The sequence below is a fragment of the Anopheles moucheti genome, chromosome 3 (genome assembly GCF_943734755.1).
Source record: "Anopheles moucheti chromosome 3, idAnoMoucSN_F20_07, whole genome shotgun sequence".
Taxonomy (NCBI): domain Eukaryota; kingdom Metazoa; phylum Arthropoda; class Insecta; order Diptera; family Culicidae; genus Anopheles; species Anopheles moucheti.
Window position 1 is genome coordinate 22,145,489 of NC_069141.1, and position 15,935 is coordinate 22,161,423.

General features: G+C 45.4%; 1 protein-coding gene across 1 annotated transcript; it reads right to left on the reverse strand.

Annotated features, from left to right (window-relative positions):
* Positions 1-3,177: 3,177 nt before the first annotated feature.
* On the reverse strand, positions 3,178-4,912 carry LOC128303757 (cytochrome P450 307a1-like). Its single transcript, XM_053040815.1, has 3 exons — positions 4,441-4,912; positions 3,576-4,367; positions 3,178-3,512 (listed from the first exon to the last, which is right to left on the reverse strand). Exons 1-3 carry the CDS (start codon positions 4,910-4,912, stop codon positions 3,178-3,180), a joined length of 1,599 nt encoding a protein of 532 aa, XP_052896775.1.
* Positions 4,913-15,935: the final 11,023 nt, after the last annotated feature.

Sequence of the window (15,935 nt, forward strand, 5' to 3'; positions counted from 1 at the left end):
CGACCAACTATACACTCGTTCTTGCACGGGCAATGCACAACGGTGGGGATTGGATTAAGTGCGGGGATGGCAATCGAACGGGTGGAAAATGTAGGAAAATGCTAGCAATGGCGATGGTCGCTTTTCGATGATTCAGATGCTGTTGCAAACGTTGCAAATTTCATTGAGCTCAAGGTTACGATGAAAAATGCATCCAGAGATATTGCTCGGTGGAAAAGGCGAAATATTGAACAACGGAAAACCCCACCATCATCGCCATCATCATCGCCATCATCTCGGTTGTTGGGATGGAAGCTGTTCGATGCTTTTCATTCTGTGTACCGCGATGCATAAAATACGAAATGGTATCTGTGTGTGTGCGAAATAAAAATAAAAACAATGGCGGACATTTTACCTGCTGACTTGGATCGTGCTCTATCTCGCTCTTTCTCTCTCTCTCTCTGCACCGTACGTCACGCTTCCCTGCTCCTTCCCTTTTACGAGAGTCTTTCTTGAGCCCTGTTTTCGCGGATGGAAAACGTAGCAAACGTTGGGTTTGAGGGATGATCGATCCAACTGGCCAACAGAATGATAACTTTTACACAGGTTTTGATTATTTCGCTGCGTCGATGCCTTTTAATTTAAAACGTTCCCTTTTTCGCAAAGGATTGCACAAACCCCGTCCACACACACACGTGCACACACGCACGAAACTCTACTACGCTTCGCACACTGTTTTTGTTACACACGCACACTTCCTGGGTTGGTTTTGGATACACACCACGCACTCACATACAGTGGTACGCGACCTCGAAAGGCGCAACACAACAGCAACGGGCGTAGAGAGCAAAGTTACAAACAAAAGAAAAACGCGCACAACCTCCCACAAGGAAGCAACACTCGAATTTTCGTACCCCGTTGGTCTATTTGTTCTCGAACACAATGTGGCCAAGCACCACACACAACCACACACGCGCGCGTACACAGAGGACAGCACAGCACGGACCTATTTGGCAGCCTACGGCAGCTACGAACAATTTGGCTCCTCTAGATGGGCAATATTAATTTTACTACACCGCACGTGCGACAGTACGCGAGCTCGCTGGTCCGAAATTGGAAATTGGTTTTCCGTTCTGCTGAACAAGGGAAAAAAGTAAAATGTGTTGTGAGAAAACTCTCGAATGTAGGTGCTCCTTGATCGCTTTATTTTGACAACAATGGAGCTAGTGATGGTCGTTTTGTAATCCGCTCTGAACTGGTTCCCCCAAGTAACATTTTAGATCCGTGACACTTGGAAGCGCTGTCATTTTGAATTTCCATCAAATTTACAGAAAGTTGTGTAATTTCGCTTGTTTTATAATTTCCTAATACCTCATATAAAGCAGTGTAGCTGTTTCTCGAACATTGTGCATTTACCTTAATTAGACAGATTTAATCTGATGATTAGGAAGACACTCAAATTGATTGATTTGCGTGAAACTGAAATGGTTTAATATTACATCAACTACGTACTGCAAAGCTATTTTCAGCCAATTTCCTGTTGAATAGCAAGAAGAAAAGTCATCAACATTAAAATTATATTCAATTTTCAATCAATTTTTTAAAATTCTACACCCAAATACCAAAAATTAATATGAACTTCAACGCTGTTTTAGCGTCACTCGTACCGTAAATCAGCTACCGGAACACAGCTGCCTATGAGGGATACACAGTGTTTGTCTTTTACTGTTTTCATTAAAACAATAATATAATATATTATTTGAAGCTGTAACGACAATATTGTTTAAGTGTTGACTAACGTATCCATGAATTTCGAGGCTGCTAAATTAATTTCAAATATAATTTATAATTGCTAGAAATTCGTTTGTTAGTAAAAGAGAATGCATAACCCAACATGAACAATTGTACTCACCATGTTAGATTGAATGGAAAATAAGAATACCTGTAGCACATGATTATTCGAAATTAAATTTTTTTTTTATACTCTTATGGCTCTTTTGTGTCAAGTTATAAATGCTCTAATTCTGGACAAAATTACAAGTAACAATAATAATAAACAATTGAACAGTAATAAGTATCAAACACGTGGTATCAAAATTAATTTTTGTAGTATATGTATTATTGAAATGACTTCTACGATTCTAACGATGATACATTTGATCTAGCATTTCCTAATTGAAGTAACATTACTGTTGGACTCCACTGCACCTCCACGGTCATTTTGCTGTGTTACGTGAGAAGATGTTTGCCCATTTCCTTAGAATATTTTGCTTTCTAATGTGCACGCTAATGTATCGGAAACAATATCATGGATTTATCAAGCAGGCCGTTCAAGCTCTTTGGCAGTCGTACCGGATTATCTAGAGAAAGTTGGCCCTTCGTGCTGGTACGCTCTATGGGGGGCCAAGCACATGTGATGTGTAGGGCAGCAGAGTCAAATTCTAATTCACGCACAGCAACACTCAGTCACTCCGTTTCATCAGCCTATTCTTACACGCTAATCAGTTTTGTCGCTAAGTCGCAGGACATATTTAATGGGGTTAGCCTACCGACCTGTCCTATATTTTGCAGCTTGCTGCCTTAACCTTACCGATTCCTCTTCCTAAGCTCGCAATGTTTCCCCAATTCGTTACAATCTTCCTACGCGTGGAGGAAGCGTTTTCTCTACTACATCACAGCAAAGCAATGGCATTTTAACAAAAAAAAAGAGCTCTACCGAGCATACCGCAACGTGCGAAGCACTTGTGCGCTGTTTAGAGTGCACTTGCTGTGGTACCGCTCAGATATTCGTAATATACACGCACATACACACTTGATCAATATAAATACACGCAGTGGAGTGGAAGTAGTAAAAGTAAAAAAAAATACTAACAAAATTTCACAATTCAACCTCCAAGCGTTCCTGCTATACATGCACTAACTCTGGTCTGGTGGCTCGTCCACAAGTTATTCGTGACCTCGAGCATCAGCAAACTTCAGCTGGTCTTTCTCCTTCTCGGCGACTAATCAGTTCTGTGTCGTCGATAGGGCAGAAATCCGCTAGTGGGCATCCATTCCCGGAAGAGACCATCCCTGGTCTCTACTACTGCCCTGTAGATTAATCGATCTGTCACGGTGTTTTGAGTATTGAGGATGGGCCGTCTAGTAGCAGGAATAGTAGTAGTGCTAATAGTGGTTTTGACAATCTGTGCTCACCGTTCAGCAACTGCGTGCCGACACGTTGAAGGTGTAGGACTGCTCTGGCATTGCCAACGATCCAACCGGCACACGGTAATCCTGTCCCTCGATCGGGGCAATTGTGTATGCGCGCAGCAGGTTCGCAATGATGGAGAAGCTGAGCAGTTGCGTCATCCGGTAACCCATGCAGGAACGTCGCCCGGCACCGAACGGTATGAAGAAATCCGGCTTCACCACACGTCCCTGCTGCAGGAACCGCTCCGGCCGGAAGCATTCCGGTGCATCCCACAGCTGGGGCGACATGCTGAGATCGTAGTTGTTGAGGAAGATGAGCGTATCCTTCGCCACGGTGAAACCTTAAATATTTATTTTGGTTTTAGAAGTGCAAACCGCCTTATAAAACGAAAAGAAATATTTACCTCCAATGTGGCTGTCCTGGTTGGCCACGTGCGGTACGATCGGGGACGCGATCAAGCGTAACGCCTCCATGATGACCGCTTCCGTGTACGGCATCTCGGCACGATCGGTTAACTCGACCACCTGCCGACCGTGCCGCTCCAGCACATCATCGGCCTCGGCCTGTATGCGTTGCTGCACCTCCGGGTGCTGCACGATATACCCGAACGCCTTCACCAGGAAGTTGCCGACGGCCGAATGTCCACCAACGATATCCTCCAGCGCGAACAGTGCCGTCTCCCACTCGAGGGCCGGACCGCGACCCGCCTTCACGTGCTCGATCAGGCTGTCAACGTAATCGCAGGGTTCGCTACCTTCGCCCCACCGCTCATACCGATCACCAATGATCGTCTCGAGGATGATCGTCCGTATCTCCTCCGCCAGCCGGTCCATGCGGCGCAGGTTTTGACGGTGCAGTGGAAGCAGAAATGGCAGAAAGTCGGCCGCATAACCCTGGTTAACTTCGTAGAAGATCTGGTCGAAGTTACGCACCAGCTGCTGGAAGCGTTTATCTTCCACCTCAAACCGATGGCTGCCAAAGTACTGCGAGAATGCATTGGCGCAGATCGCGAGCACTAGCGGCTTAATTTCGATCGTGGCGGCATCTCGCACCGTGCCGAGCATCTGACCGATTTCGTCCACCACGATCGTGTTCAGCTCCTCGAACCGACCGCTGAAGTTGCGTGGGAAGGTGTGCGGAACGAGCATATCACGACGGGCCTTCTGCACCTCCGACCAGTCACAAAATGCCAGTGCTGCAGGTAGAGAGGAAAGAGACACACTTTGTAAAGAACGGTCGGTACAAGGCGTGAAGTGTGCACTACTTACAGTTTTCCTTGTTGCCGGAAAACAGCAGCTGATAACGGCGGAAGTTGGGCCGACTGTCAAAATGCTGACCCTTGTTGATCAGCACCTCCTTGATGCTGTCGATCCCGTTCACAACCACCGCATTCACCGAACCGAGGCGCAATGCCGTGACGGGTCCGTAACGCAGCCCAAACTCGCTGAACGCCTGATACGGTACCTCGTACCCGTTCAGCTCCTTGAGCGCACCGATGATGGGATAGTTTTTGGGACCGGGTGCTGGTTTGTCTTGCTCACCCTCCGCCGTCACGTCAGCCGTTCCGAACGTTACTCCGACACTGCCGATCAGCTGTCGGAGGGCCTGCAACACCTCACTGCGCACGAACACTTTCTGCTTGCGCTCGGGCAGCAGCATCAGCAGTGTCAGCAGAAAGCAGCTCACCATCAAGTAGGCCGTGCTGCTAGAGCTCAACCACGTTTCGCTAACACGATCCATTGCTGTACTAAGGTGTAATTGCTGTAGAATCACTCTGCTCAATGTTCTATACACGAATGCACGATCAGCACTGCTTTGATGGTGCAATAGCGACAGCTCACCACACGTACGCTCACAAACACTGTAATACACGTGTACGAACACTTCCCGCCGGAAAAAGAAACCAAACCCCGGACGCACGAAGACACAGGATCTCGAGAGATACGCTCAGAACGGTAAGCTGCAAGCGAGATGCTGTTCACGGCAGTAGGCTTCGAATCGATTTGATACACTGCTCGATCGATCCGGCACCTTTTTATACTGAAGATTGTATGCAAATTGATGCTCCGTTCGCTTCACGGCTGCATGAAAGAATGAGAGCAGGACGAACCCCTTTTGCGAGGAGCCTGAGCGATACTTGCGCGCCCGAACCGAACCAATCACATCCAATTCAGCGTCTTTTTTTCTCTCTCTCTCTCTCTGCTGGTATGGTTTCCCCTGGAACCTACTTCGGTGTACCGTACGGTTGGGTGCCGGAAATTGTAGGACTATTTTTCGGTGCGTCTGAATTTCGGGCACGGTGACGGTGATCATGACGTAGGTGCACGGCACCGATACTGTAGTCGATCGACGATGCATTATGGATTCGGTCGACCCAAAAAATACGGACGTACTTGTTGATCCCCAGACTGCGCACCACGGGGGGAAGTCTTGTATTGGATGGATAATAGAGTTAACAAGGTGTGTTAATGTGGGGAAAATATTAGATTAGCTAGAGCTTTTTCAAATACCTATCGGAATGGTTATTTGATTGATATAAATGATTTGTGAAGATTTGCATAAATTTGCTACTAACTTCATATATGTCGTTCTTCCTCTTCGTTTTTCCAATCCCTTCTTTCCCTACTTTGATTTTAATCCATCTATTGCTTCCTTCCGCAGACGTAGCACCTATTCCTCTGTTATTGCTCTCTCTCTCTCCGATCCAATCCTACGACTTTTGGTTGTATTTTTCATTGCTACCTAAAGTTAGGTTATAAGATTACAAGTACAGATTAAACCTCTCTAAAACTCAATTATAGAATTTACCATAGAATTAAAGTTATCGCTGGATAGTTAAAGTATCCGGTAATGAATGGACAAACAATATATCTTGACATTAGAAATCTTAACTTGAATAAATAAGCCCTGCACCAAATTTTGGATAATACTGATGCAATCTCTGCAAAAAATGAATGCCGCCGGATCAAAATTGTTATTTTTTTATTTTCAAAACTATATTTTTTTAATTGTTATTATATTATATTATAACCATAAACAACGAGTTTTATAGAGGCCTTCTTTTGCTTTCAAAGCTACCCTAAGGTGTTTTACTGCATGTCACAGCCTTGCCATCCAAGTATGAGATCATGTAATCTATCCAATTATTCAAGATCATATAATGTAACGGTCCGGTGGGGTGGGGCCGATGTAAAATGGCTGACTATCTAGCAAGGACTGACTATTTGGCTAACGCGTAAATTAAATCAAAGAAAGCCAGAAATGACAGGCCTAGACTCTAGACCTTTAGAAGTTATTGTGCCGATAAAGAAGAAAAACAAGTCACTATCAAATAAAGTAGCATTTAATATCATTACAGAATATACTAATTTAAAATAATGGTCAAACTATCAACGTCAAGTTTACAAAAAATACATTTAACATGTTTAAATTAAGCATAAAAAGTAAGTCATGCTACGTTTGCTCGATCAAGTGATAACTAATTACAAATTATCAGCAATCTGGTATCGATTGCTTGCTTGCAGCTCTTCCACTAACTTCACCTGTCCCGTGGCGGTGAACTTTATATGGCGAAACCGAGCGAAACAGCAGAGGTTAGCGGAGAAATGGTACCCACACGGTCAGCAGTCTCTACGCACGCCGTGACACTTTATGTCGCCGCGGCGCTTCAAATACTCCGTTGCACATGCAAATCGAAAGTAACTGTTGCGAATCCAAACCGAACGAACAGTTCGGCATTTGCAATGTAAAGTGGACGAGGTTTTGTTTTTTTTTTGTTGTTGTTTTGAGTAGCCTCTATCTCCTACAAATCCCGAAACACCATCCCAAACCCGCCTGCCTCTGTTTTCGCAATCGGCAACGAGCTGTAGCGAGCGTGTTGGTTCGGTTGTGTTCTTTCGTTACGCGCATTCTTAACGGTTCTAGGTGCTGGCTTCCGAAATTCCCCCTTTCCTGCTGCGGTTTTTGCCCCTGTTTCGAGCAAAACCTGACGCACATGTAATTTCACGACCAAAATCTCCAACACCGTACGGGCGACCAGGCGTCTCCATTCGACTGCACCGTGGGGAGGCCCGTGGGGTTGCAAAAGGTAATATTTTTTCGGTGTGATCCACTTTCAACACCCGAACCGGCCCGATCGGTTTGGATTGAGTTTGTTTTCTTTCACGGCACGCATCACGGACAGTCCCTGTTCCCCGTCCCCACCCAGTACCAGAGGTACGATCTTAAGCTTATTAGAATTAAAATGAGGTCCGGCTTCCGTATCTGATTGAACCGCTTTGTTGGCCGTTGACGGTGACCAGATCCACACGTATGTAACCGTGATTTACCGTCACCCTTCCGATCTCTCGGTCACCCCTCCTACCGGGCCATTCCGCACGGGATGGATCGAATATCACTCAACACTTTCGAAGCGTCGTCGTCGTCGAAGAACGAGGGGACACACATTTTTCCGTTTAGTTTTAAATCTTTTTTTTTTCTCACTAACCCCGTTGGCCACTGGCGCCGATACAACGGGTGCAACACAGCCCCGATTGATTCATCCTGGCCCGTGGGCTGTCCCAAACACTGGGGGCCCAGCCGGCCCGATGGTCAGTGGAATTGTTTTCACTTAACCTAACCTATTTGCATTCGTGATGACACATGGGTAAGATGATCGGGAGGGGATAAGCGGACAGGGCCGGCTACTCTCCCCCAAGAGACCGCACGGAGAGAACACCGGCCGCAACCGGCCAAAAGAAGCCGGTGATCCTATATCGGTCCGCAGCTAAAAAATCGTCCATTATTAATGAACCACCCGTTCGAGCAAACCCCGGGCAACCCACAAACCCTTACGTTCTTCCGATGTAAGGGCTCACGCTAAACAAAAAACAAAACGAGGCTACGGGCATCAACGAGACATGGCTCGGGGTGTAATGTGTCCTGCCCGAACCGTCACCGCTGATGATCGGCTCACCGAGGATGATGGAGAAAGTGTGCCTGAAACATAAGCTGCGAACCGCACGACTTAATACATATATTCACCATAAAGGGGGCACCCTCGCCCGACGCGGACTGGATGATCCCACCCGGAGGTACCGGCAGACCGAATCCGGTGTCGCTTGCTGCATCTGATTCCCCCCATTTGCTCTCACTAAAAGCGAAAGATCGAGAAAAAAACGAGTCAAGTTCTGGTCGGTGTCGACCTCTTTACCGAGGGGGTGAGTGCAGTTTTGAGGCCACCGCTAAATCAATAATGCCAATGGTTGATGGTACGCCCCGCAGTAGCAAATTAAATGCAAACACGGAAACCTAAGCGAACAGCACGGGTTGCAGCACGTTTTGTGATCCCGGCACGATATCGGTACAAGCGATTGATCAAGAGCACAACTTAATTACAAGCGATGGATGGCCACACTGGTCCACAATTCCTCCCAGGAGATCTCTGAAGGGAGAGGGATGAATAGACAAACGATCGAATGGCCCTTTGGGCGTCTAAAAAACTAGCAACGCCATCCAACATTTGCATCAGTGGCTTACGCACGGTAACGGATTCAGGTCGTCTTCAGGTGTTCCGTTGGGTGTGCTGTACCGGGACTGGCAGCTGGCTTCTAGAAGCTGCATATCGTTGACCTTTGAGTTGGTGTTGGCTGGACCACGGGAATGGACATACGCACACCAGCGCAACATATGCAGCCCCCGTAACAGCAGCCAGGGGATGCGCGCCCTGAAGTATGGTACCGGATCGTTACCGCGCTGACCTATACCTCCACGGGTAGGGGTGGCGGGAAGTGGGTTGGGTGGCAAGAATCTAGCATCCACACCGCACACACAACAACCAGATGTGGGGTGCGCTGGGTCAGAACCTCAATCCATAAATTGGGCCCCCGGTTTGGGCCGGTAACTGCGTCGCCGGTTAAAATTGCGACGAGACTGCTAGCATTTGGTGCTTTGTGGTCCAGAGTTCGAACCGCGCAATGGTTTTGGGTTGGTTTTTCGCTTCGGAAGTTATTTAAATATCATGTATGTGTGTGTGTATATGTTTTTTGGGGTCGGGTTTATCCCAGACCCCGGCCCCCTCCCACCCCCCACCCAACTTGGGGAAATTTTTGTTTTGTCACTTTTGTTTTGCTCTCTCGCCCTAATTCTGTTTTGTTCTTCGGGTGGGGGTTGGTTCGTTTTTCTTTCCCCTCGGCGGTGGTGGTTTGTGTCTTGTTTACCTCCATACTGATTTTCACTTCTTTCATAATCGGGTTTTTTTTCTGGGTTTTGTTTCAGTTTTGTTTTGGTCGCCGACGACTGCACGTGAACTTGTTTTGAACTTTATCGATGAACTATTTATGAGGGTTTGCGATGAGATTATCTCGTTTTGGGCCACGTTTTGTTACGACTCCTGCATTGAATTGTTTACGATGTAGGGAAGCCTAGTGATGTAGAGTGGTAGTCGAGCTAGTTTGTTATAAAATGTCATGAGAAGCATTCTCCCTGTTCTTCTACGTGTGTAGGTAAACGGCCCGGGACTCAAGATCCCTGGAATTTAAAATTACAGGGAAGTTGTGAACTCAACAAAAGCTCATACTCATCATATAACTGATAATTTAACTAAGGACAAATTCTACAGAATTAACCCAGAGGTTCCCACTCTGCTAATCATGAACTTCAGCTTTAATCTTGAAATTTCATTGGAAAAAATAATAACGTTCGATTTAAGACACCAAACCAACAGTGAAGTAAAACGAGTTTAATACATTAAAAACAATAGTAGCTATTAAATAGGCAATAATTAAGCCTTTAATAATAACGTTGCATTACCTTATGTTATGTGACAAACTGACCTACAGTAGCGAATATCCTCATCTGATAAGTGTATTTATCTATAATTCATGGCATGCTATATTTTATTTATATCATTTCCGCTCCACATTAACACTACGCTGATGGTGTTGCATTAAACAAAGTGTTCTATTTCGTAACCGCGTCCCAAAAGTCCTGCGTGAATGAATGGGTATTAGTGGCACCTTTAAGTGCCCGCCCGGAAAGGTTAAGTTATATCGCCTGTGAAAGTGTCTTCTAGTAATCGCTTTTGTCATGCGCTTGCCACCCCCAAAAGAATCGGAATCTACATAATCACATGGCTATCAGAGATAGCTTCGTTATGTCAGCATCCTTCAGCATTCCGGCGCGCTTTGGCTAGTTATGTTCACAACCCTCAACCACGTTGCCCGATGCATGACAACACTGGGTGCAGGGGGTGCAGGGGGGGAGGGTGTTATCTGCCATGCCGGTGTGACTTCACGTAACACTCGGATATATGTGCTACTATTAGCATGCCACAGCATGATCTTAACATGCGATCGTATGCGAAACATTTGAATGGCACATGGTTTGACACTGTCAAAGACAATCAATGCAGATCTTATTCTTACCGTATCGGTAGTTGAAATGGATTCTCTTTGATCGTTTTCCGTACGTTTTTTTCTCGTCGATGTTCTTGTTTGTTTTTTTCTTTGGTTTAGTCGTTAAATCCTTTGCGTTACTTGACCACTTATTCCCTTTTCTGTCACAAGAAAAAAAAACGACATAAATGTGTGTATTTTAACTGGATTACATTATCTAAACATGTTGTGGTCGTAGGCGAGAGAGTTTCGTAATCGTAAATTACTTAACAAACGATTGACGTTTAGAATTTGCATTTGTTAGTACGGCCTGATCGTTCTAACGGAATGAAAAAAGGAAGAAAAGGTATTTGCATAGAGCTCTAAGGGAATTAGCATTTGATTCTGATCTGGATGATTTAACCCATCCTGTCAACTAAAAAGTAACCTTTGTGCAGCTTCTTAGTAGTACTACAGCATCATAGGAGTGCTCTCTATGCCTGGATAGGTTCTTTCCTGAGAGCGAAAAGTGATAAGTAAGATGTATCAAACAAGTCTTGGGAGGCCAAGGCGAAGAAACCCTTTGTGGTAGATAAAAGAGTAATATGAACTTCAAGTGGTACTCTATTGCTTGAGTTTTAAATTTCCATGCATGAAAACAAATGTACAGACGTTAAAGCCCAAGAGATCTCGTCTCGACGTCGCTGGCTAGATTGATCTTGTGTCTTAACTGGAGTATCAACTGATCAGCTTGTCTTTTCTTTTTGATTGTCTTCATAGAGGAGATAATCTTCATAGAGAACCCACTACTTGCCACAGATGCCCGCTCGCTTACAGGAACCGCCACAGTCAAGGAACAGCTGGATTCGCCGAAGCGCCTACGGACTAACAACTCCTCAAGCCTCCGAACCTATGCCGGATGGTCCGTTAGGACATTTACGTCAACGATGTATCGCTCTCTGCACTATAAGAAACACAAATAGCAATGGGAAAACACTTTCCTTTGGCTGATGAATATGAACCACCTACTTCATCAGGCATGAATCTGCGTGACCATTCCTTCACTAGGATCGCTTTCTAGGAAGTCATTGTAACGCCTGTCAGTGCGGTGCTATGCAAGCGCCGTACAACAAACAACCCACCGAAGATTGAGGCTTTCTCCTGCGGTTGCAACAAACCAGACCCATTTGTACCGTATGCATTAGCATAATACCCCCGTTCGATAATGCTTCCCGATGGGTAACCGCCCACTCACGTGTTGATTAGCATTTGCACTGCATATGGTACTTTTAACTTTCACCCGAATGCACCCGGGCACCGAAAACCCGTGTATCGGCCGATCGAACCGGGGTGAGTTGCGTGCATTTCGTTTCTTCTGAATTACGATTACCGAATTTCGTCCTTTTCACCTTGAAAACGGTCGGTCCGGTAGTTGATCCGAATTCGCATAAGTTTCACGTTTCGCTTTTATCTTGCGTTTCTACTTCTGGCGTTCGATTCTTATCCTTCGCGTGTTGTTTGTTGTGTGGAAATTTACAATTCTCTCCTATCTTCTTGGATGCGCTTTTTACTGATTCTTAGTTCCACTGTGGTGGAGGCGCGTGTACCTTTTTCATCTTAGTCGACAGATCGGTATCGGTCGCATACCTACATCTTAATCAATGAGTCACGCGGCACTTACATAACGGTAGAGACCCGTAAACGGTATTGATCCTGTATGTCAGCCTCGCCCTCGCATTCAGCAAAAAGAAACAAAAACAACAGAGACTATCGGCTATTGGTAAGAACGGTCTACACGTAACGGCAAAGGGTAGCTAATGTGGTTTACATAAAACCAACACAAAAAAAACCCTGTTCACGATCAACATCACGATCGCGAACAATCCGTCCATTAAACATAATCCACTACTCCTACGTAACGTGCCACGGAAGATGCGGGAGCTAACCGGCTTCTACGTTCCGCGTAGTCCGTTACAAACATTTGCATTTTACTGTTTTTTTTTCCTGGTGAAGATGAAGGTGAAGGTGTAGGTGCCTGGATTGGGCGGCTCACTTTACGCCGAAAGCGGTAAATGCAACCTCGAATGCAACGACCGGGCGTGTGTGCAGCACACGTCGGGGTTCCGATCATTCGATCCGTCGCATCCCGTTAGCTTTGCTGTAAGATCAGAGCCGGCAAACGTGTTCGGTCGGGCACGGGACACCCGCCAAACGGTACCTAGCTAAACCGTTAGTGGCGTCTCTTATTCAGGAAAAATAAGAAGCAACCGAAGAAAAAAAAACCCCTTCACGATCATGAGATCCGTCCCTAGGCCTGGACTTCCCTTCCAAAAACCCCACAAACATATGGGCCGTAAACGCGACCACCGTCGTCAACCCGACGATCGAGCCCTTGTGGTTCACCCGGTGCGTGTTCTGGAAGAGTGACCGACAGTCGAAAAGCTCTCGACGCGGTGTATCTATCGGGAGACGGGGCAACCGGGTGGATAGAACCGGTGGAACGATGGTGAAGGTGGTACATTCGATTCAGGAATCAAAATACATTTTGCATAAGGATGCAAATTAGCCACACTTATTCTAAATGACAATGATGTTGCTGCTGATAGCGCTCACCTCTGCACGCTATTCCCAAGGGGGGGGGAGATTCCGGTGTGTTGGGAAGGCTCGCTTTGCCACGATCGCATACCCAAAACCCGATCGGCCAGAGCCTGCATTAATTGACACACGATTATACAACTTTGATATTGAGCTAGGGCTAGCAAAGGCAAAGCTAACAGAACGTGTTGCGAAAAAAGGAGCAAAAAGGATATGTAACCGATGTTGAATAGCGCACGGTTTCCGTTGTAAGTTGCCGTCAATTTCTAGAGTTCAGATATTTTAAACAGACCGCTTGTTTTACTGCTGATACTTACTCGGATAAAAAGACAATATAAGAAGGGAATTTCTCCTGTTTGAAAATAAAGGCTATTTCATCAATCAAAGGTTGCTATCAGTGCCGCACAATACTGGTTGAACAGTAGTGACTTTGGACTTCACACGATAAGACCGATACGAAATTCCATCCATTTTTTCCTGTGCGTGCATTGAATTCGAATTCGTCAGATCATCAGATACTACAACCTCAAGAGATCTGGTTGATGCCCATTATTGTTGGCTTTCTTTGACTTTATTTACCAATAGCAATATAATAATGGCATAATGGCTGGCCCGGTTGGGATTATGTCGTGTGGAACCGATGCTTCTATGAAAGACACCACCGTGAAAGACACCACTCCTTATCTATAGTTACCAACTCACAAATTAGATAACTTTTCTTTCAAGAGAACTACTTTTTTAAGAGCTTGGCTTATTGTGTCCACATGGTCCGGATAGGGAATTCTTGCCACGGAGGAAAGGATCGGATCTTGTGTGGGCTTTGCCGAGCTTTGCAAGCGGCGACACCTCAAGATTAAATATTATGTTCTAGCAGAAATTTACAAGAGACCCAAGCAATCCTTATTTTAAGGGGAAAACTAAAAAGTTATCAAACGTCTAGCATATTTTAGATTGTATAAGAACTCACTCAATTACTATAAATAAATATCCTTAAATATCTTCGAAGTTCGTTCCTTTTAAGTCATTGTCGGGGTAAGAGGTGAGACTCATCATCATCAACTTATAATATTCTCATATTCTAAATAAAATATCGGGTCCGGACATTCCTCCGATAAATAAAAAAGAACCCCCATTTTGCCAGTTCTATGAGTACTTATTTGAGTACTCGTATACATTTAGACAACTACTTCCAACGTGTAACTTTATATAATTAGTGCTATGATTAAGATATCGGAGAATATCGGAATATGATATCCTAAATGCTGTGATATAAAGAAAAGATGGCTTGAGCATAATGTACAATGTAGATTGCGTATCACATCGAACCATTTGGAATAAATAATGCATATTCTATAAAATTTAGTCTCGAACCTCAATATCCGGTGATTGGATCAACTCCCAAATAACTCGTGGATTGCATTGTAGTAGAGCAAACCACTCTGAGTTGATCTTATCTTGGTTCAGCTACAAGATCAGTACAAGAATTACCTTCCTGGCACGTGGTACGTTGTGAACCATGATCACGAGTATTTTGCACTTACAAAGAAACGTCATCCAGAATTTAATGACTCCAGCAGAACGTACAAACAACTCAATTAAATCAATGTCCAATGTTTATACATGCAACTGTAACATTAGCACGTGTTGTATAATCGCCGGTATCAAGGTTGTTAGTAAACTACACTCTCGCTTGAACAGTAAGCTTAATTTCATTTCTATTGAAAGTCTTCCGATGCTTTCAACCTTCCATTCCGAGAGAAACAGCATACATCGGCCAGGGAACCGTTTGCACCAAAGATGACAACAGCCCCATTGGAGGCACGGTTGCATCTGGTCCTCCCCCTTTCATCAGTCCTGCCCCATTAATTCTTTCCCACCGGCCCCTCCAATAACGACCGGCATCATGCAAGTCTTCCGCAAACAATGCACAACAAAGCAGCACAACTTTCACGATCCGGATCACGAATGTGCGGTTGCGATCAGCGCAAACGCGGGCCCCCCTCCTACTGTTATCTGGAGGAGTAACTCATTCAGAAATCCTTGAATCCTTGATCAGACCACAGGCGCATTTAAATAATTCAATGCAGCTTCGAAGTGGTCTCGCACACGCGCGTACACTTCCTTCCGTTTTGTTTCGATTTTTTTTTTGTTGTCGGTTGGTGTGTTATTCACTAGCGTGGCGTGCTTTATTATTAAGGGTTAAGTTTTTCTCCCTACACTAGGTTTTGCCAGAGTTCACTCCAGTGCCCGATCCGGCTCGTGACTAATATCCTTGGAATATGATGAACGAGTAAATGAGGTGGCGCTGCGGCACTTTGGGACGCACTTGGCGCGTGCATGCGTACGTATGCATCCGGTTTGATACGCCGCTAAAGTCACGCTCAACGATTCTGATTTGTTTGCAGTTAAGTTTGCGTTAATGGCGTTGTTCTCCGTGTGATTTGCAGTTGATGAAAACGGCTTACACACACACACGCGCATGCTATCTGGCTGGGCAAAGTAGACTAATCGTTCGACGGTCACTAGGGTTTGACTGCGGAAGTAGGGACGCTCCACAGGACAAGGCCAAATGTACCTTACATATCGTGCCGAAACATCATCACCGAAGGGCCCAATTGGTTCAAGTGTAATTTATTCAACCTACACACACATCCGGGCACCAAATCAATGGGTTAGCGTTGCCAACGCGTTGCCCAAAAAAAAAAAACGTTCAAATGTGTCAACTACCAAGCATCCCGAGACGGCAATATTTTACGCTAGGGTGGCGCGGAAGGAGCAGCAAGGAATTGGGGGGTCAACCGGACCAAAGGGGAAAG

Excerpts from the sequence above, each read along its gene's own strand:
- LOC128303757 (XM_053040815.1), bottom strand. The coding sequence starts at position 4,912 with ATGGATCGTGTTAGCGAAACGTGGTTGAGCTCTAGCAGCACGGCCTAC. Across the intron at positions 4,368-4,440 it reads TTCCGGCAACAAGGAAAACT|CACTGGCATTTTGTGACTGG; the intron begins GTAAGTAGTGCA and ends CTCTACCTGCAG. Across the intron at positions 3,513-3,575 it reads CCAGGACAGCCACATTGGAG|GTTTCACCGTGGCGAAGGAT; the intron begins GTAAATATTTCT and ends TAAATATTTAAG.